Genomic DNA, 20,714 nt, shown 5'->3' on the forward strand with positions numbered 1-20,714 from the left:
CTAGCTCCCTCCTCGCTCCCGCGCCGTCGTGCGCCCCACCCGCACCTCGCTTCGATCGTGCGCCGCGCCGCCCTCTCTATCGTAGCGCATTCCGCTCACCAGGCTGAGCCATGCCCAGTGCTGCTACTGCTAGATGGTGGTGGTGCTCGGGCGCTACCGCCGCTGCTGGTGCCGGTGGTGCTCACGCGCCGCCACACGCCGTTGGATCCCACCCCGATGACCGGAATCGATCGGCTCCGGCCTTTCTCTCCTCTATGTTACAAATATATTTTCAAGTGTTTCAGATGTTTCATAGATATGTTGCAATTGTTACATATGGATGTTGCAAAAGTAGAACGAGATGTTGCACATGTTGCATATTTTTTCAAGTGTTTTCAGTGTCATGTTGCAAGTGTTTTGAAAATTATTTTTAGACGTATGTTACAACAAGTGTTTCATCTAAATATTACATATGTTCCACGCACATGTTGCAAGTGTTTTTATTTAGATGTTACATATGTCACACACAAATGTTTCAATTGTTTTATTTAGATGTTGCATATGTTTCACACACATGTTGCAAGTATTTTATCAGGATGTTGTATATGTTTCACACATATGTTGCAACATTATGTTTCAAATGTTTCTTCTATGTCCGACATATGTTGCATCCATGTGTTTTATGTTGCAAGTGTTTCACGGGGCAAGGTGAGTGATGGGCGCATGGCCCAAGCGTCGGGGGATTGGGCGCGATAGAGCTAGGGACTGACAGACGGGGGCGCATTGAGCTAGGGGCCGGCTCCCGAGTCTCACTGACACGGAGAGAGAGGAGGGATCCGAGAAAGGAGCGGGGCGCAGCGATAGGGGTAGGGTGCGCGTGCGAGGCGGGGATGAGATGGGTGGGGGCGAGCTACGCGTGTGGTAGAAGCACCTAATTTAATCCGCTCTTAAGAGTACTTATCTTCTATTAGACACTAAGTATCCAAGTGAGCACACTAAATCCAACAGTTCTGTCGAGCATAGCCAACGGGAGAACTCGAAAATCCATATTTTTCATCGGGATCATAAATAAGTGGATAGAGCTTACAACATTCTTAACCATTTCATACATCACATGATTACATAAATCGGAGTTATTACAAAACAAGTTTTATACAGCAGCGAAAATAACAATTATAGTGTTACATGAATAAGAGTTGATACTTTATAGATTTACATACTTTTATCTTGAAGCAGAAAAATAATATGTGATCAAAGTTTTAAGGGAAATAAACATTTTATTCAGAGACATGTCTAAGCACTTAACATGGTAAATAGTTATACAAAATATGATAGCATAATTGACTTCTCTTTATAAAACATTTGATGAAGGTTATAAATAAAAACTACGATCGCAGCATAAAAAGAATTCTCGCTGAGCCCACCAAGAGGTATCCACACACAAGAGTTAGCTCCACCATCCACTTGTTATCTGTAATAGGGGAATAAAATTATGAGTACACAATGTACTTCGCAAGACTTATCCAACTAGGTATGAATAATTTCCTAACTCTCAAGGGGATGATGGGGCTATTTGGTTTGTTGGTTTATTTAACTTTGCAGAAAGCATTATCAAAGGTGCATCCCCGTATTAAAAATTTAGTAGCCATGATTAATTCATTAGCTAATCATTCTAAGTAAGCACGCATTCTACTTTCAAGTATGTGATAAGCAATCAAAATCATTTTAATTCCATCATCCAAGCTCCAGTTCTTACTACGGTGCTAGACCACACTCAAGCAAGTACCATCCCAAAAGAAACGGCGATTCGTTAACTAATGTATCCCAGCTAGGTACCCCTCAACACATGCCTGCACCCAAAAGCACATACAAGACTATTCCTTCTCAATCCTGTCACGGGTTCTAGGTCCCCGCCCAAACTCGGACTCCAAGTCCCAACACTACGACCAACGTGGCAGGCTGGTGCCCTTGGAACTCCACCTGTCCCCGCCTCCATACTAGCTGGCCCGAAAAGAGCCGAAACTTATGACAAGAGATGTACAAAGCCTTCCTGCCCCCACGTAGCAAGTATGTGAGAGGGACATTCAAAACTTCACCGGTATCCAAACAACGGATGGTCCTTAATTGACTCAGGCAAGAAACCGTACACCCAAGACAAAGCCTTGCGGCCGCAAGACTCATCCTGTTGCACCCACTAATATCCCTAACAACCTTTCTTGTTTCTTGCCTAGTCACCAATTACTTTCCATTATTTTTTCATGAGAGTAATAAGTAACCTATTGTGAGCAACGATAGGTCGCTCACGTTACCGATCAGTCCTAAGCATAGCAGCTACACGAATATGCAACTAGTAGGACTCGTAGGATAACATTTTATGCATGTGGGTTCCAAAAAATCCTAGGTAATGCACAAACATATATCAGTGAATATATAAAATAGAGGTCATGCATCGAGGCTTGCCTGGGTAACTTGTACGCTACTAAGTTAGTACTTCTACGTCTTTAGGACACGATCCACGATCACCTCCAGGACCGAGTCACCATTACACCACTCCTCCGTTTGACGCCAACATCTTTCAGTTGATCCATCGATTCATCGTCGTTCCTAAATGATATGCATAAATGTGATGCATACTTAAGTCAAAGAAGCATGTGACACCCTGATAAATCTATAACTTAACATTTTATTAAACACTAGAGCCATATTAATTGTTCTTATATCACAAAAACATCATACAAAAGCGGTGGGACCATATTTTCTATTTTTGCACACGTTAATTATTTAGAAACTATTTAACAAGCCTAAACAAAGGTAAATCAATAACTCAGTCATACTTGCACCAATGAAGCTGAAATTTTTACTACAGATAAAAAATCACGTGAATAGCCTACCATGAAAATTTTATAACAATTGGAGTAACATAACTACATATATGAATTTAGCACCAAAAAGAAATAGACAACCATCTACGTCAAAACTTTTATACTAAAACATATCATATTATACTCCTACTACCATTTTAGCATTTTTATACGAATTACTATAAATTTTATAAGTTTCAGCCAATTAACACATAAAAGAAAAAGAAAAAACATATAGGACAAACACTTTGCATAGAGGCCCCTGATCTTTGTGCAAATAAACCCGACACTATGCAACTATTCACCTGAGTCACTCACTTAGCGTCTGGACCAAGAAAGAGTTTCTATTTCTTCTTCCCTCCCTTCTTCTTCATCCTACGAACAGAGCAGGCAGAGCAGGTCGGGGTCGGCCCGAAATCCGGCCGTGGCAGCGGTCTTCGGAGGCGATGGAGTGGCGCGCGAGCACCAGAGTGTCCGCCCGCATCTGTGGGTGGTCGTGGTCCGGCCGGAGACGGCCGGTGGCGGCGCGGCCATGCACGCTGGTGGCTCCCAGCCGTGCGGCACGACGGTGGTGGCCTGCGGCGCTACGGCAGCAGCGGAGGGTGACGGGAAGGGGCGCGCCGGAGGCGGACCGGGGTGCCGGGAGAGGGTAAGCTTGGATTACTCGCTCGGCTGCTGGTGCTGTTGAGTGACGCTCAGGCATCATCTGGCTTTGGGACTTGAGAGGCACACAAGGGAGAGAGGGCAGGGAGGCGAGCGCTCGGGCGTTCAAAACGGGAGAGCGAGGCGAGGTGGCGAGCATGCGAGTGCACTGGAGGGCTACGCGGCGTCCGGCTTCTGCTGCGGTCGGGCGCGTGCGCGAGCGCGCCGAAACAACAGGGCGGACGGAACCAGCTCGCGACACTCGGCGGCAGGATTCGCGGACGCCAGGGCAACAACAGAGAGCAGCAACGACGCGACTACGAGCAGCGGCTAGGCACTAGGCCGGCTGAGGTAGGTTGAGGTGGAGCCGTGCATGACGGGTACGGTGGCGCGAGTGCCGCGGCGTGCCACCCAGCTGTGCGCGCGACCGCGCGGCTGCCAAGGTGTGCCAGCCATGGGGACGCGACGGGGCAGCGGCCACGACAGCCGAGAAGGCAAGATGCGCCAACCCGAAGTCAGACGGGCAGCGTAGGGCAGGGCAGAGCCATGGCAAGGCTAGGCGCCCGGCCATGGGAATTGGGCGGCCACGACGATCTAGGGCACGGTGACCACGCGCAGCTGCGAACCAAGGCCAACCCGTGTGCTGCACGATCTCTGGCGCGCGATTTACAACACATTTACCGTGGTAACATGGCCGTAGGACTGTAGCACGTCGAGGAGGACACCTACGGCTACAACTTTTGTTAAAGGGTCACATAGGTTCGTGCAACAGGGAAGGAGATACACGAGCGCCAGACTGGGTCTGTCAGGCTGTGCTCCAAGTCCATGGAATGAGCAGGAACAGCACGTTCCAAAGGCTTTTGAGCCTGGTTTTAGGGGTCTAAGAACTTGGCAACGATCTGAACCAGCACACGTACTCGAAGTTGGGTGTTTGAACTCCGTAAAGCAGCTAAGTCCAAATAAAGCCTCATTTGAGCTAACACGAACAGAACATGCCAGCAAAGCAAAGTCAACAAGGCTTCAGACTTTGGAAAAACAGGCACTAGAGTGAACTACAAGCTTATTATAAAAGAACGACACAAGATATACAAGCAATTAATTTAATAAGAAACCAAACACAAGCTAATATTTATTTACTAGCTGTTAAATATTAAGAGAACCCTATTAATCAATTAATCTTAAATGCTTGCCCTGACATGAAATGTAATTACTAACTCAAGCAACACTCAACACATACAATCAAGGATAATCATGATGCTCATGACATGATTATGCAAGCATTTAAAGCTCAAGCACACTCAGAGATATTATCATGTTTGTTAAGTCTTAACATATGTGATAATCAGGTATGTAACACCAGGGGTGTTACAGCGAGGCCGTCCATCCGGACACGAGGAGCGGCGGGCGCAGGTCGCCAGTAGTCCCCACGGGCACGGTCCCCCAGTGGGCGCGTGAAAAGTAGGCACAAGCGGGGTACGCGGAGTGCAGGCGCGCGCCGGGGAAACGAATCGCCCCGGTCCCCGGTACGACTGTCCGACGGATCAATATCCGATCGGACGTTCGGCCGCCAGCAGCTCCCTAAAATATATCAGGTCTGACCAAATCTATATAAAAATTACTCATATCTATCGTCCTAGTTTAGGTACCATTGGACTCATCGTGAAACATATTCTCACAATATACTTATTTAACATCATAAACATTAATATTTTTACCTATATATTTTGTTAAACTTTAGTCACTTTAACCGAGAATGTGCCTAAAATTGCATTCTTTCTAGGATGGATGTAGTAATATAAGTAGCAACTAAAATTAGTACTAGTAGGTCCAAACAAATTTACTAGTAGATCAGGTTTGGGTTGCTAATCAGCGCGACGGCGCCAACCTCCTATTGGCAACATATTAGTAGATGGATCCAAACAACCTCCTTACTCTCTGTGTTCTTTTTTTCATGTCACGTTAGCTTTGTTCTAAGCCAAATATTGTTAACTTCGGCCATCTATTTCAAAAAATTCTTATTGTTTCACAATATGTGAATTATATGCTATGAAAATATTTTTTAGGTGAATCTAAAAACATAAAGCGCATGTCGTGAACCGATATATTTTTTGAAATCGATTGTCAAAGATATAAATATTTAACTTAGGACAAAGTGAATATGACATGTAAATAAAAAACAGAGGGAGTAGTAACTATTAGTTAGATAAATATTAGTAAAATTGGATCTAAATAAACCCATAAACATATAGTTTAGCGTCTCAATCTTACATATAAAAAGGAACTAAGAAAGCTAGCAAGGTAGTGGAGAAAAAGGGAAATGCCAAAACAATTAGGGAAAACATTAGAATATTGTATCGTCTCTATATTCTTTACCATTTTGCCCTTTGTATATTCTCTAAAATTTGAAAAAATGTACAAAACTGAATGGGACGGGACATATGATTTGTCTCATCTATTTTTATCCATAGGTGGATCCTCCCATGGTATGCATGGAAGCTCCCATATGTTGGAATTTATATTTACACCTGTTCTATACCTTTTACTACCAACATCACAAATTTCAACGTCCTATACAACGGTGACCTGATAACGGAATGCAATAATTCTTGCTAGCACCGCCATTTCAGAAACCATGCAAATCGCACAGTCGGTGGTGTGGTTTCTTCTTTCAATCTTTTACTAAGGTCAGTCTCAGTAGGGGTTTTATGCTTAATTTTCAACACACTCATATTTTAGAGTGCTGAAGAGTTTGTCCCATAAAACTCTCTCTACTTTTTATGAAATTTTCATCATCTCTCTCTGCTTATATGAAACTTTCATCATCTCTCTTCATCAATACAGAGCCATGTCAGGATATTTAACGCCCATGAAACTATATAAAACTTACATTGAGATTGGCCTAAGGGGCTAATTTAGTCAAACCCAATCGTCAACTCCCTGATCCTACGATTAATAATTATTCCGTGGTGCAGGACTTTCGCTGCACTTATAATCAAAGTGGCTGCCAAAAGTTTGTATATCTATCACCAGAGCCCACACAGTCCAGACTCCAGAGAGGTAAACGCCGGCTTGCATGCAGCTGCGAGTTACACACATGAAATCAGTTTTTTTTTTACCCAAGTTACTGCCAAATGCGTAGCTCGAAAAGAAATTAAACGCAATCCTTCGGTCCAGTTTATAAGATGCAGTTTACCATGACATGATCTTCTATAAGCTACACAGCAATTCATTCATTTTTCATTGTATTGTTTACGATCATAAACTTGTGATTATCGAACAGTAGATTTAATTACAAATCTAAATGTGTCATTTGTATTACAATAGCTAAAAATTACCGATCAAATTATAGGTCAAAGATTATTATTATAGAATGTAAATCTTGATATACGTAAAGTGGGCCACGGTGAATCCATGTTTTTTTTTTGGGTCGATGAGTAACAAAAATTAATGACCATGGTGCATGCATGCAAGATTCTTCGAACGTGCAAGATCTTCGTTTTGACCCAGAGATGGTTGCAGTAGAGGACAATGGGTACTTCGCATTGCATGGTGATTGCAGAAGATCACCAGTCAACTTGCGATGGTTTGTTTTCTCTTGCATTCATCTGCTGCTCAACCAACCAGGATCCAGGAGAAGTCAATAATCTTGCATCTGTACTGTAATCCGCCTGGGCGCGGCGGCATGCAGATGCAGTCAGCGGCGCGGAGTTGTTCTTCGTCCAGCGCCGCCGTAGTACCTGCTTCACGCCGCATGCATCCTGGCCAGCGACGACCTCTTCTAGTCTTGGCCCCGCTCGGGTTGATTTACTGCTATCGTGGCTGATTTATTAGGAGAAAAAAATAATATTTCTATAACTAAAAAGTAGGTCTGATTTTGACCGATAAATGGTAAGCACTGGATTGTTGACTGAGCCCTTGTTTAGTTCCCACCCCAAAACTTTACATCGAATGTTTGGACACATGTATAAAGTATTAAATATAGACTAAAAAATAACTAATTACACAGTTTGCGACTAATTTGCGAGACAAATCTTTTAAGCCTAATTAGTCTATAATTTGGCAATAAAGTGCTAAAGTAACACATGTGCTAATAACGGGTTAACTAGGCTTAATAAATTCATCTCGTGGTTTACCGACGGATTATGTAATTTGCAAAACTTTACATATCTAAATAAGGCCTACTGAATGGGAACATTGTGGCTAGGCTATAGCTGACGCAGAAAGTAGGGCCCTTCTTTCTAGTTTGAGCATTCTGCAGCATTCAACTACGTCAGGCCTTGCGACTAGCGAGGCAAGTCGTCGTGTCTCCGTTCCGGCGTTCCGGATCGGATCTGGTCATCACTCGTGGCGTGGGACGAAATTGAAGGGGATCACCGTCGGAACATAGGAGTAAGCAGTACTCTCATTAAGTGAAGTGACGACGGACGGACGGACTAGTGAATCGATCGTGTTGGACTATCCTCGCTGAAACTCAAATTGCAACACCCAGAGAACGAACGAACATGCGAAAACGATGGATCTAAAGCGTCTGGGGTTCACAGACCAGTCCAGAACACAAGCAAAAAAGTGTTCACCGTACTCCGTGTGCGCCATGCCAATGCGGACCGGGGTGACGTGGATTGCATCCAAGCAGCTCTTCTCTGTCTGTGATTGATGGAATGAAAAGTAAAAGGTTGACGACTTGGGGTCTGATTGGTTGGCTACCAAAATTTGTCGTGCCGAGGATTTGACAAGCCAAAAGTTAGGTAAAAAAATTATCAAAGATTTAGCAAGCTAAATGTGAGAAGTTGACAATTTTTTTTGTAGCCAACTAAATACCAGCCAAAATCATGGTTTGCTAAATCTTTAACATGACAAATTTTGGTAGCCAACCAATCCGGCTCTTGGAGCTACGGTACATACAAGTAAAACGTTCTCCATCTGACACCATCCCTCGCGGTTGGCTTTTCGCGCGCCATTCTGCGTCAGCTATAGCCTAGCCACAATACGTGTCGGCCAGCCGGTGCCGTGCAGGGGCAGGACGACTTGGTAAATGGTACGTAAGCACTGGAGCCGTAGCCTAGCACGCCGACGCCGACGACGCCCCATCCACAGACCACCACGGAACGGCACCCTCGCACGCACGGCAACTGCAACACCAGTCCAGCGCTGCAAGGTACAACGCCTTTATATTGCAGGAACGATCGCTACACCAACAGCCCGGTCCTTCTTGCAGCTAGATGCTGCTGAAATAAATTTGTTTCTCGTAAAAAAAAACTGCAACTGCACCTGCAGGTCTGCAGCTGCAGGCAGGCGCTGCCAAACCGCCGCCACCCAGGCCCCCATCAGATGCACGCTGCCGCCCGCGCCGTCTCGGCGTCTCCCACCACCAAAACCCCCGATCCACTTGCGCTTGCGCCTGCCGCGGATCCACCGCCGCGCCGCGGCTCGCCACCGATGCCATGTCCCGTCCCGTCCTTGTCAATGTCAACCGCGCACCCACCCCCCAGCACAGCTGCCACCACACGCCCATGCAGACACGCCAAACGCCCTGCGATATGTATAAAACGCACCACCACCTACCGGCACTGCTTGCACCGTTGCACCTGCCTATACCAAGTCGCCACCGCCCACCTAGGAACAGAGCCCTAGCGTAGTTGGTACGTGCTGCTAGCTGCTGGCGCGCGGCGCGGCATGCCGGGCAACAGCCTGGTGCGCCGGTGGCTCGTCTGCGTGCGCCCGGCGCGGCGCGACGCACGGCTGGTGGTGTGGGGCGGGGGCACGCGGGGCGCGGAACCGGGGCGGGCGGCGGGGGAGGTGATGGCGGAGCACGCGGGCCACGTGGTGTGCCGCGCGGACGGGTTCCGCGTCGGCCGCCCCGCGCCGGTGCTGGGCGTCGGGGACCGCCTCGAGCCCGGGCGCACGTACCTCGTCGTCCCCGTCGACCGCCTCCCCTGCGGCGGTGGCGACGGGGTCGTCACCGCGGCGTCGCTTGCGGTGCTCTCGTCGTCGTCGCACTCGCGCGGCAGCGGTGGGGGCAAGGCGGCGGCGCCGTCGCTGGCGCTAGCGGCAGGACGGAAGAGTCCGTTCGAGTACGCCAAGGACGGCGACGGACGCACCGTGATCAGGGTCGCGGAGGAGTTCATCGTCAAGGCCGTCGCAGGTGACGGCGGCGGCGACGACTGCTGCGGGTCGGCCGCGCTTTGCAGCACGCCGGAGCTGAGGAAGCACTACGAGCAGCTGGTGGGCGCCACGAGGGGCCGGCCGTGGTCGCCGCGGCTGGACACCATCAAGGAGCGCAAAGGGCGGAGGCTTGCCGACGTCGTCAGCCCCGGGAGGCTGTCGCCGGCACGACTGCTGGGGATGGACAAGGGGCTCAGCATCAGCTAGCACCTAGCAGGCACAGCGGGAATTGATCCATCAATCGACAAGCCAGCGGCAAGGACCATCTCAGGCGATCTCCATCACAATCACTGGCCTTCATTCATAGCCTCCATGCTGCTGCTTCTTCTAGTTCTTTATTCGTCGTTGGACAAGTTGATTGGCAAATTTTGGAGTTGGATTATTGCACCTGATTTCTCAGCACACACGGGTTCTCTCGATAATAAGGGTTTGTACAGCCACATCTCAGTGTAACTAAGGTCCGGTTTAGTTTTCAAAAATTTTCACCCCAAGGTGTCATATCGAATCTTGCGGCACATACATGGAGTACTAAATGTAGACGAAAAAAACTAATTGCACAGTTCTCGGTAAAATCGCGAGACGAATCTTTTAAGTCTAATTAGTCCATGAAAAGACTTAAGTGCTACAGTAACCCACATGTGCTAATGACCGATTAATTAGTATTATTAGATTCGTCTCGCAGTTTCTTGATGGGTTCTGTAATTTGTTTTTTTATTAATATCCAAAAACCCCTCCCGACATCCTTCCGACACATCAATGTGACACCCAAAAATTTTCATTTCGCGAACTAAACACACCCTAAACACAGTATGATTGTTGTTGACTTGAACAACCCTTCTATATTGGATATCCTTCTATATTCAAATATTGGCTCTAGCCCTACCAGTTACACAGTTACACTCACTCCTACTGATGCAGCCATACAACAAGTGTAGATTAGCAGCTCTGGTTCAATTAAACTTATTTGGTTAAAAGGATATAGTTAAAATTGTTGAATCAATAGCTGTGTAACTATATAAACAGGGTTGTTTCAGCTAAGATACGAATCAAGCGATTTTTAAAAGCAACTCGTCATGTTTTTATTTTTATGAGAAGTGATTATACTCCAAGTAAATATACGTTTTTATGCAAGAAGTGATTCATGAGAAGATATTGTTTTAGTTCCTAGCCTCATAATTCATTTTAGACAAACCACCATACCGAATCAACATATAATCACTTTTCTATAAAATATTGATTGACAAAGCTACTCGTGAATTTAACCTAGAAGCTACTCTGAGAGTTATGCAACAAAAGAAAAAAAAAACTAAAAGTCTAACCAGAATTATGCAAAACAACTAAAAATACAATATTTATGGTGCCAAATAAATTCTATTATAATTTAGTTACATAATATATTTTTATAATGTAACTATTTAATGTCATAAGTGTGTTTTTTACAAATCTGTTCAATCCTTAGTTTGATTAAAAATACATTTGAAGTTGTATTTTTTTTTGAGATGAAGGCACTACTGCTTCACAGTTCACACTAATAAAAGGTCTGCTTCTTTGGGTATAGAGCCGCTTAGTTGAAGACTAGTTTTTGCGATGCAAATTTAGTGAAAGCTAAAATTTGGGTATACTAATATGAGGGAAAGTCAATATCTTCATAATACAACCAAGGTTGGTACTTGGTTTGTTAGCAACAAGAATTTTCTTGCCAAAAAATTTGGAAGGTATTATCAATTTTTTTGGCACCAAGTTACTTACATGCCAATTGTTGTAAAAGGAAAATTACATGCCAATTCTTTTGAAGTTGCCCATATTTTGGTTTGCCAAAAATTAAATTGAAACCAAGCAGACCTTTCCTATGAATTCATAGGAGGATTAGGAGAAGCTACGACCTTGCTTTCGTATAGCCACTATCCACCATTACTGCACTCCAAATATCTAACAAAAAAAAAATCGAATCCTATAAAACACGCCATGAACCTAGAAAAAATGAAGCTCGAATTGACGATCTATTGTGTGTGTGTTTTTTTAAAACACTGACGAAGATAACTGAGCATGCATGTATATCCAAGAAACGTACAGCGTTCCCCTGTCAGACATCCTTTTTGCCACGTCAGCGATCCGCTCCGAAACGCATCTCAGCCGTCCAACCCCTGACCGCACCAACGCCTGGCGCTCGTCCACGCCAGCGATCCGCAGCATCCGCCTCTCCACCAATCATCGCGCAGGGCATCCGTTCTATAAAGCAGCCGTCCCCTCCCCGCCTTCTTTTTCACGAATCCTCCGCAGCCTCCCATCCCATCCTCGAATTCCGATTCGCAACCGAGCAAACCCTACCGCCCTTTTCCACTCACCGAGAGGACCCGATGGCGCCCAAGGCGGAGAAGAAGCCGGCGGCGAAGAAGCCCGCGGAGGAGGAGCCCGCGGCCCCGGCGGAAAAGGCCCCCGCGGGGAAGAAGCCCAAGGCGGAGAAGCGGCTCCCGGCGGGCAAGTCCGCCGGCAAGGAGGGCGGCGAGAAGAAGGGTCGGAAGAGGGGCAAGAAGAGCGTGGAGACGTACAAGATCTACATCTTCAAGGTGCTGAAGCAGGTGCACCCGGACATCGGCATCTCCTCCAAGGCCATGTCCATCATGAACTCGTTCATCAACGACATCTTCGAGAAACTCGCCGGCGAGGCCGCCAAGCTCGCCCGCTACAACAAGAAGCCCACCATCACCTCCCGGGAGATCCAGACCTCCGTCCGCCTCGTTCTCCCCGGGGAGCTCGCCAAGCACGCCGTCTCCGAGGGCACCAAGGCCGTCACCAAGTTCACCTCGTCTTAGGCTTCTTCCTTTTTCTGTCCTCGTGGGATGTTGCTAGCTCTAGTAGGTCGGCTGCTGGGCTGTTTGGTGTCGTGTAAGTGCCGCGGTGGCCTTTGACTGAATGAAATGCTATTGTTATCTGAATGTTCATCTCTTATCAGTCCAACATCTGCTTGCTAAAATTATTCTGGTTATTGTTTTTGGTTCAGATTGTTAGTAACATGAGTGTAATGTCGCACCAATTTGTGCTGATTGGTTCTTCGACTGCCAAGTTTAGTTCACTGTTCTAGGGCCTTGCAGGCAGCATGCTGAATCTGTTGCCCTCTAGCGTTCACAAGCTGTCCTTTGTGTGGTGTTGGTGGCATCTGAGCACTTGAGGGAAACCTTCTCAGTTTGATTTAGATAAGCTCTTTTGATCATCCAGGATAATACCTTCTGATCACCTGTACTCTATCGAGAATTTGGACTTTTGCAGGGTTCAACGCTGTTATGGAACCAAGTACTAAGCCTCCTCTTGCTGCCCTTGATTGGTTCTATTCCTTCGATCATAACAATGGATGTATGTAGCTATAAACATCGTTTTTGCAATGCTCTGCAATTCTTGCTTCAAAGACAGCCCATCTTTTGGTCCCTGCCAGCAGGTTTAATTTACAGAAATCATTCAAAGCGTCTCTTGAGGACCAAACCTGATTGTCCTGTGCAGTCTTGAAGTGCATTAGGTCAGTTCTGTACAGAACCTGGTTGTCTTGAATCTTGGAGTGTAGTCAATTGTTTGCGGTGCTCATCCTTGACATTGTATACTTGAATACAATGGCCAATCTAACAATTTTTTTCAATTATATGCAGTCTTTTTATTGTGGGATGGCTGGTTTATAAACATGTAGGAATCATGAATGACTTTGTTTTAGGGGAGGTGGGAGTTTACCTATGGACGGCTGTGGGGTTGCTAATCAAAAATCCTATTTGTCTGTTTTGGTTATGTCCATTGTCTTGGACTGGAGTACATATATAAGTGATGTAAAAAAAGAAGAAGTGATGTCAGCCTCTGTTACGTTCGGAATTCTCTGATTCTCTCGCTTGCTTCTTCCAATCCAACTTGTTCTTCTAAATATATTGTTCAGTAATCGTGCTTGTTAGTTGTTCCTATCCAGACATGAACTATATGTTTCTTTCTCAAACATGAAGAGAGTTGTGCATTCTTATATATTAAGAAGAAGAAGATGGCATGACACTTGCAAAACACACACAACCACACATACAAAATTCTAGGTAGACATTGCTAGTTCTTTCAAATTGCTTTCAAGCCATTGTTAGTGTCATTTCCTAATGGGCATGATTTTTTTTCTATTTAGAATTGATCCACTAGCACATGTATTTAGGGATGCTATCCAAGGCTGAAGGAACCTTCACTGAGTGTATAGACTATAGAAGACAAGGAGGTAAAGGCGTCAAGCTATGCAGGTCCGTTTTTGCTTATATAATCAGATTTGCTAATGTTGTCAGTCCTTTCTCGCTCTAGTTTGCTAATGTTGTGCCTGTTCGCTTCTCTTATAATTCGTACTTTTCGGCTTGTCTTTTCAGCTGAAACAATATTTTTCTCTCATAAAAAATCAGCCGGAACAGTGGCGTACCCAGTCCAGAGAGCTCCCGCTCTGTGCGGGGTCTGGAGAATGGTGTCAGTGCCAAGCCTTACCCTCGCCTGTGCAATGCGAGGAGACCACGACTCGAACCTGGGACCTTCCGGTCACAGGCGGTAAGACTCTACCGCTTGCACCTGCCAACTATACATAATTTTTTTTCTTGCACACACAGGAGGACTGCATATCATTTCAATAACAGGTAGAAAAAACGGTCCGAATACAAAATGATAATGCACATTATTTTCTTCGTACAACAGATGAATATTGATCTCATTTGTCACCCTTTATCCCCACAGCCTGAAGGACTACAATGCACCTGTCGCTATTTCAAGAAGCATTGAGTAGTCTTGGTAGCTCACATCGTATAGTCTGGTGAAGGAAAACTGTTCTTGTTTCAAGAAGCATTGAGCAGTCCTGGTAGCTCACATCGTAGTCTGGTGAAGGAAAACTGAAGGATGCACACCACTTGCTCGACCAGGTCAATCAGTTCGAATTACAGAAACAACACAAGAAACTACTCCCTCCGTCCCAGAATATTTGTCGTTCTCGCTTCCCGAGAAACAACTTTAACAAAATATATATTAAAAAATATTATTATTTATGGTACATAATTAGTATCATCAGAAAGATCTTTGAATCTAGTTTTTTAATAAATTTATTTGGAGATACAAATGTTGCTAGTATTTTCTACAAATCGAGTCAAACTTGTGGCACGAAAACCGGAAACGACAATTAAATCGGGACAGAGGGAGTAAGCAGCTGGTCAACTTCAAATACATACATATACATCAGTATATTTGCACAAAGAGACTAGAGGCCTGGGCGCCTGGCATAGCCGCACAGGAGAAACTGCCCTCTGTTGTTCCCTTGGAAATATGCACAAGCTCATCCATGGAATATTTTGAAATGGAAACCAACCTCAGTTGTTCTTCAGCAGATAATGAACTACTGAACTGCATCAAACCAATCATCACATTTCGGGGCTTGTAAAAAGTGGCTGAAGACGAATGTCAAAGTGGACACTCTCGATGCCTTGAAAACACATCCAGCGTTTGGATCGCAGAGATGTCCACCCTAGCAAACATATCACGTTTTTGTAAGCTTATTATACTCGTAGTAAACATATAGCAAAAGAAGGTCCAAAACCATTCTGACTGCATGCTGTACCTCACCTTTCAGTCGTATATCACTGCTATAGTTCCTAAAAGTACTGCAGATCTGAGTAGCCAGTAGAGGTACCGGCTATGTATTGCCAAAAGGGCCTTCCATCATTGACATACCTGGAGATACTCAAATGCATTATGACTGAAATTTCAATTGCAGATGAAGCAGCATGGTGGGATTTGAATGTAAATGAGTTCAGGAGGCTGAATAATTTAAAGTTGAATAACATAAATCATGTACTCCTTCCATTCAAAATTGTAAGTTGTTCTAGTTTTGTCGTAAGTCAAAGCTACAGAAGTTTGACTTAGGACAAAACTCGAATGGCCAGCATTTTGGAACCGGAGGGAGTATGGTGTGTCTGGAGGGCTGCAAGGCTCCCAGGCTTACAGCTCTATTTATTAGTAACATAACAAACCCAACAGTTCGTTCTAGTACATGTGTGGGCAGGCAAGAAGGGGAAATTTCAGGAATTGCCCCCCTACCAAACATATATCACCCATTTGATACCTCCCAAAAGACTTCACAAAATTTCTAAGATGAGCTAAAACAAATGAAACTAGGACTCATCTTACTGACTGACTGAAACAGAATAGACTCAACACTAAAGACAAACACAAAAGATTATCTAACATAATGTACCTGAGAACTAAATAAATAAATACTCCTTATCCCAAGAATGTCTGCAGAATGAAGCAAAAATACCTATCATTGTAATTTTCTAAGACATTTTGCAAGGAAATTACTCAGAAATTGTAGGATATTCACACCTATACAAGACAAGGACATACCTACAACCAGAAATGGTAAGAAAGAAAACATCTCTTAGGTTACAATTAGCATGTTGGGGAGCACACATATAAGGTAGAGACAATAACAGCAACAAAGCCTTATACTGTAGATACATAGTTTCTTTTTTGGGAAAGAAATATTTATTTTACCCGAAAGAGTGATATTATTCATCTTATATACTAGCATCTTCTTAAATACATGGTCAAAAAGGGATGACTGGAGAAAATGGGCTATCGGCTCACTTGCAAGACGAAATACATTATACGAGATCAGATCAACAAGTATTCCAACCAATGTTGGCACCAAAGGCCTGATCCAAGCAAAGAAACCCCGGCAGCACATAATTTATTAGTATGCATCCATGGATTAATTCTATGGCAGAGTGGAATATGTATTTGGTTCCCCCTCATACACTAATTCTACATTCGTTATGAGCTCAGTTAACATCAACCGAATGCTCCTCATACACTAATTCGACATTAGTGTGAAGTGTGAACTTACTCAACATTGACTGAAACCTACTCAGGGAATCTGATATGCAATACAAGCGCAGAAAAGAGGAGAAAAGCAAAATAACACAAAGCAAAGTATTATAAGAACAGAACAGGCAGAGAAAAGAAAATTTCAGTGCAACTGCAGAAGAAAGGATCCATCAATAGTTGCTCATCTCACCTTGTCCTGTACCATTAAAAATCATGGGAAGATTTAAGGAGCTCCATGGTGTAACTGGACTCTTACCTTCCCAGCTGAGGAACAACCTGACTTGGTTGTGGGAAGTAGACCATAAAAAGGTCCCAAGAGCTAAATGAGAGATTCCATGTGACACTTCATTGAACAAGTGAGAACGTACATAACTCTCAATAATGATTTGCTTGGTATGCTGCAAATGGTTCGCTGCATTAAGGAAGAAGTTGAAATCAGGCAGAAAGTATCAGCTATTGAGCTTTAGCATGGTATCCCATCATACTGTTGGCTGCTGCTGTTTTAGTTCCTCTGTTTATTTCATTTCACGATTTTCTCCTGTGAATTAGCAGAGGTCCTTCTTTAGTTTCAAGAAGAGGAAATATGTTTTATTGCGTGCTACACCAGATCGAGGTTCGGAATATATCCCTCTAGTCTCATCTCATTTACCAGTATGCCCATGAGTTGATACATATCTTCTGCACCATGCTGTGGTTCAGTGCTTGCATAGAATTCAAGGACTTTACCATGAACTTCAACCCAGCTGCACCCTGGAGTCTTGCTAACACCCCTTTCCCTCATTAGCCCTATCATTCTTGCAGATTCATCCATTTTATCTGAGGTTGCATAAATCTTGGATGACACCACGTAGTTCCATGAGTTTGTTGGCTCCAACTTCATAATCCTTTTGATGACCTTCTCACCAACCTCAGCATTCTTGCATTTCCGACAAGCAGCAAGCAAAGCGCCTAACATGACAGCATCTACCTTGCCAGGCATTTTCTCAATAAAATCCCATGCTTCTTCTAAATGACCAGCACGTGCCAACAAATCAACAATGCAGGAGTAGTGCTCAATTTTAGGAATGATCTTAAACACAGGTGTCAGGGAATTGAACAGCTGGCGGCCATACTCAAGTAGCCCAGCATGTACACAAGCAGAAAGCACACCTATGAATGTGATATCATCTGGCTGGAGTCCTTTCTCATTTCTCATTAGTTCAAACTGCTGAATGGCATCATAGCCTCGACCATTGAAGGCAAGCCCACAGATTAATGCATTCCAGGAGGCTTCATTTTTGAATGGCATCTTTCCAAAAAACATATGTGGCTTTCTCAAGATCTCCACACTTAGCATACATGTCTACTAAGGCTGTTCCCACATAGACATTGCTGTAGAGGCCTCTGTGCAAGGCATACCCATCCAGTTCAACTCCAAGCTCCAGTGCACCAACTGCAGCGCAGGATGAGAGGACACCAACCAAGGTTATCTTGTCTGGACGCAGCCCAGCTTCCCTCATGCTGTGAAACAAGGCTATTGCTTCATTTGACATGCCATTTTGTGCATACCTGCATCAGCTGATATGCCATTTGTAAATTATCAGGCCAAACAATGAATCCTTAATCAGTAAAAAAATTTTTGCAACAATAACAGAAGTGTGTCTTCATATACTTGCCCCGTGATCATGGCATTCCATGCCACGACATCCTTGTTGCTGATGCCATAAAACACACGCCGTGCCTCTTCCATCTCTCCACACTTCTCATACATCCCCACAAGCGCCGACCCAATGAGCGAGTCCACCTCCATCCCGGCAGACGTCACCCACTCCTCCACCCACTTCCCAAGCACCAAATTGCCAGCATCCCTGCAAGCTGTGAGCACAACGGCCAGAGTCACCCCATTTGGCGCCACTGCGCCCTCAGTGATCATCGACCGGAACATCCCTTCAACCTCGGCCACCATCCCTGCCCGCTCGTATGCTTTCATTATAGAGTTCCAAGAGACGACATCCCGGTGGGGAATTCCGTCGAACAACCTGCGAGCGGTGAGGTGATCACCGAGGCAGGAGTACATAGTGATGAGGGAGTGGACGGTGTGATCGTGGTCCCTGAGACCGAGCTTCTCGAGGAAAGCGTGGGCGGAGCGGGCGAGGGCTGGGGCCGGGCAGCGAGCAGCGGCGAGGAGGAGGAAAGGGAGGGTGTAGGCGTCGGGTCGGAGCTCGGCGCGGAGCATGCTGAGGAAGAGGCGAAGAGAGGTGTACGGGCGCGACGAGGCGAAGAAGCGGAGCGCGACATTGTAGGAGAAGGCGGTGGGGGCCGGGTGGGAGGAGAGGAGGAGGAGGACATAGTCGGCGGCGGCGGCGGAGGAGGAGGAGGAGGAGGAGGAGGAGGAGGAGGAGAGGGAGAGGAGCTTGGAGAGGAAATGGTTGTAGGGAAATGGGCGGTTTGAACGTACGAGAAAGTGGGCATGGAGCTGCTTGACGGCGGCGAGGGAGCGGCAGCGCGACAGGAGCCTAGAGACGGCGGCGGCGGCAAAGGCGGCGGTGGTGGTGAAGGCGGCGGAATACATTGCTGAAGGTGGCGCAGCCGACGGGTGGTGGAGCTGTCGCGGCGGTCCGTCTCCGGCGGCGTGCCAGCGATCCTCGCCGCGTCGGATGGGACCGCCGCCACCGTCCCAGAGGAAGAAAGACTTTTTGGCGTGCACCGGCATTCCAGTGGCCGCGAAGCTGATGTTCAGCTGGCCGCACACCCTCGTTGTGTACTGCTGGATTTTTTTGAGGTGTTTTTTCACATGGGGTCGACGTGAAATTGTGGGCCAATTCGGCTGGTCAGTTTTTCAGCCGGAAATCACTGTTCCTAACCGAAAAACGTCGTTCACTCTTTCGTAAATTTCTCCAAATTTATTCAGATTTCTCCAAATTTCTCCTAGCCGAAATTCAAAAAATACTGTTCAAATACATTTGATATATATTTGAAAAATACTATTTAGTATTTGAATAAGTTTTCTCTAGAACATTTATTTAAACTAAAAAATTGAAGTTCTTTGGTCATGAAACTCGACGTGAATAGATCTCCCATCGGTGTGTCTCCCGTGGTGGTTCCTGTGTTTGGTGGGATTTTTCCCGATTCTCAAGGTGGTACGGCAGCAGATCCGATTGTAAGCAGTCCCAAGCACATATACAGTATTTTAGATAAAATAATCTTTAGTTAATCAAAACACTCTAGGTTATGGGTTAGATTACCGTAGTCCAACAAACAGACTATTGTAAAATCTAATAGTCCATCTCAAACCTACTAATATATAGAAGATTAGAGGCGCTCACAAAATCGAAACCCATAATTCAACACCGATAATTCAGGGATCCAAACAACCTAGATTAGTATAACACCTAATCTATATTATTATACTCACATTCAGGATCTAGTCTCTAGTAATCCAATAATGATCTAAACAAAAATTTAATTATGGAGGAGAAACTTAAGAAAAGTTAAGTAAGCAGAAGGTAAGCCATAATTTGGTTCTTTCAAATATTCTATTAATAATTTTAACTGCACATAAATCTAGAACATGTGCTATGTTAGTGTTTTAGTTTTATAATTTCAACAGTTCATCGGTTAGCCTCATGGACACTTTCTGGCTTGGCACTTGAACCAAAACTGATTAGCACAAACACGAGACATTGGCGTAAAGCAACAACATAGGGGTATCTTGGTACCCATGTGAAGAGGCTTTTCACATGAGAACAAAGGCTTCATGGATTTTTCGGTACTACTGGTGCCCGGATGTTCGGATAGATGCGCCTGCACTCCGCCCCGCGCTAGCCCAACACGGCGTCTGCACCCCACGTGGCATCTGCATCTCCGCCTGACCACACGTGGCGTCTGTGCCCCGCCCGCCCCCTCGCGCGCCTCCTCTAGCAACTACAGCAGGCGGGTGACATTGTAACATGTACAACACTCAATCTATTTTTGAAACATGTAGATGCAACACTTGTAACATACGTCTGAAGACAGATAAAACACTTTGAAACATGCTTCTGAAACACTTGCAAAAAACACTTAAAAACGCTTGTAAACCATTACAAACGTACGCAACATCCACATAAAACACTTACAATATTTGTTTAAAACATATGCAGCATCCAGATAAACATATTTGCAACATACATATGAAAACACACATGAAACATTGGGAACATACGCTTGCAACATAAGTGTACA

The 20,714-nt window shown here is 45.2% G+C and overlaps 2 protein-coding genes and 1 pseudogene across 2 annotated transcripts; 2 read left to right on the top strand and 1 right to left on the bottom strand.

The window, feature by feature from the left end:
- The first annotated feature begins 8,794 nt into the window (after positions 1-8,794).
- LOC136547401 (uncharacterized) lies at positions 8,795-10,044 on the top strand. Its single transcript, XM_066539351.1, has one exon. The coding sequence runs from the start codon at positions 9,156-9,158 to the stop codon at positions 9,849-9,851; it is 696 nt and encodes a 231-aa protein (XP_066395448.1). The 5' UTR covers positions 8,795-9,155; the 3' UTR covers positions 9,852-10,044.
- Positions 10,045-11,719: 1,675 nt separating this feature from the next.
- On the top strand, positions 11,720-12,580 carry LOC136542748 (histone H2B.5-like). Its single transcript, XM_066535324.1, has one exon. It carries the CDS (start codon positions 12,002-12,004, stop codon positions 12,455-12,457), a length of 456 nt encoding a protein of 151 aa, XP_066391421.1. The 5' UTR covers positions 11,720-12,001; the 3' UTR covers positions 12,458-12,580.
- Positions 12,581-14,260: 1,680 nt separating this feature from the next.
- Positions 14,261-19,230, bottom strand: LOC136542740 (pentatricopeptide repeat-containing protein At2g34400-like; annotated as a pseudogene).
- Positions 19,231-20,714: the final 1,484 nt, after the last annotated feature.

The sequence above is a fragment of the Miscanthus floridulus genome, chromosome 3 (assembly GCF_019320115.1).
Source record: "Miscanthus floridulus cultivar M001 chromosome 3, ASM1932011v1, whole genome shotgun sequence".
Taxonomy (NCBI): Eukaryota; Viridiplantae; Streptophyta; class Magnoliopsida; order Poales; family Poaceae; genus Miscanthus; species Miscanthus floridulus.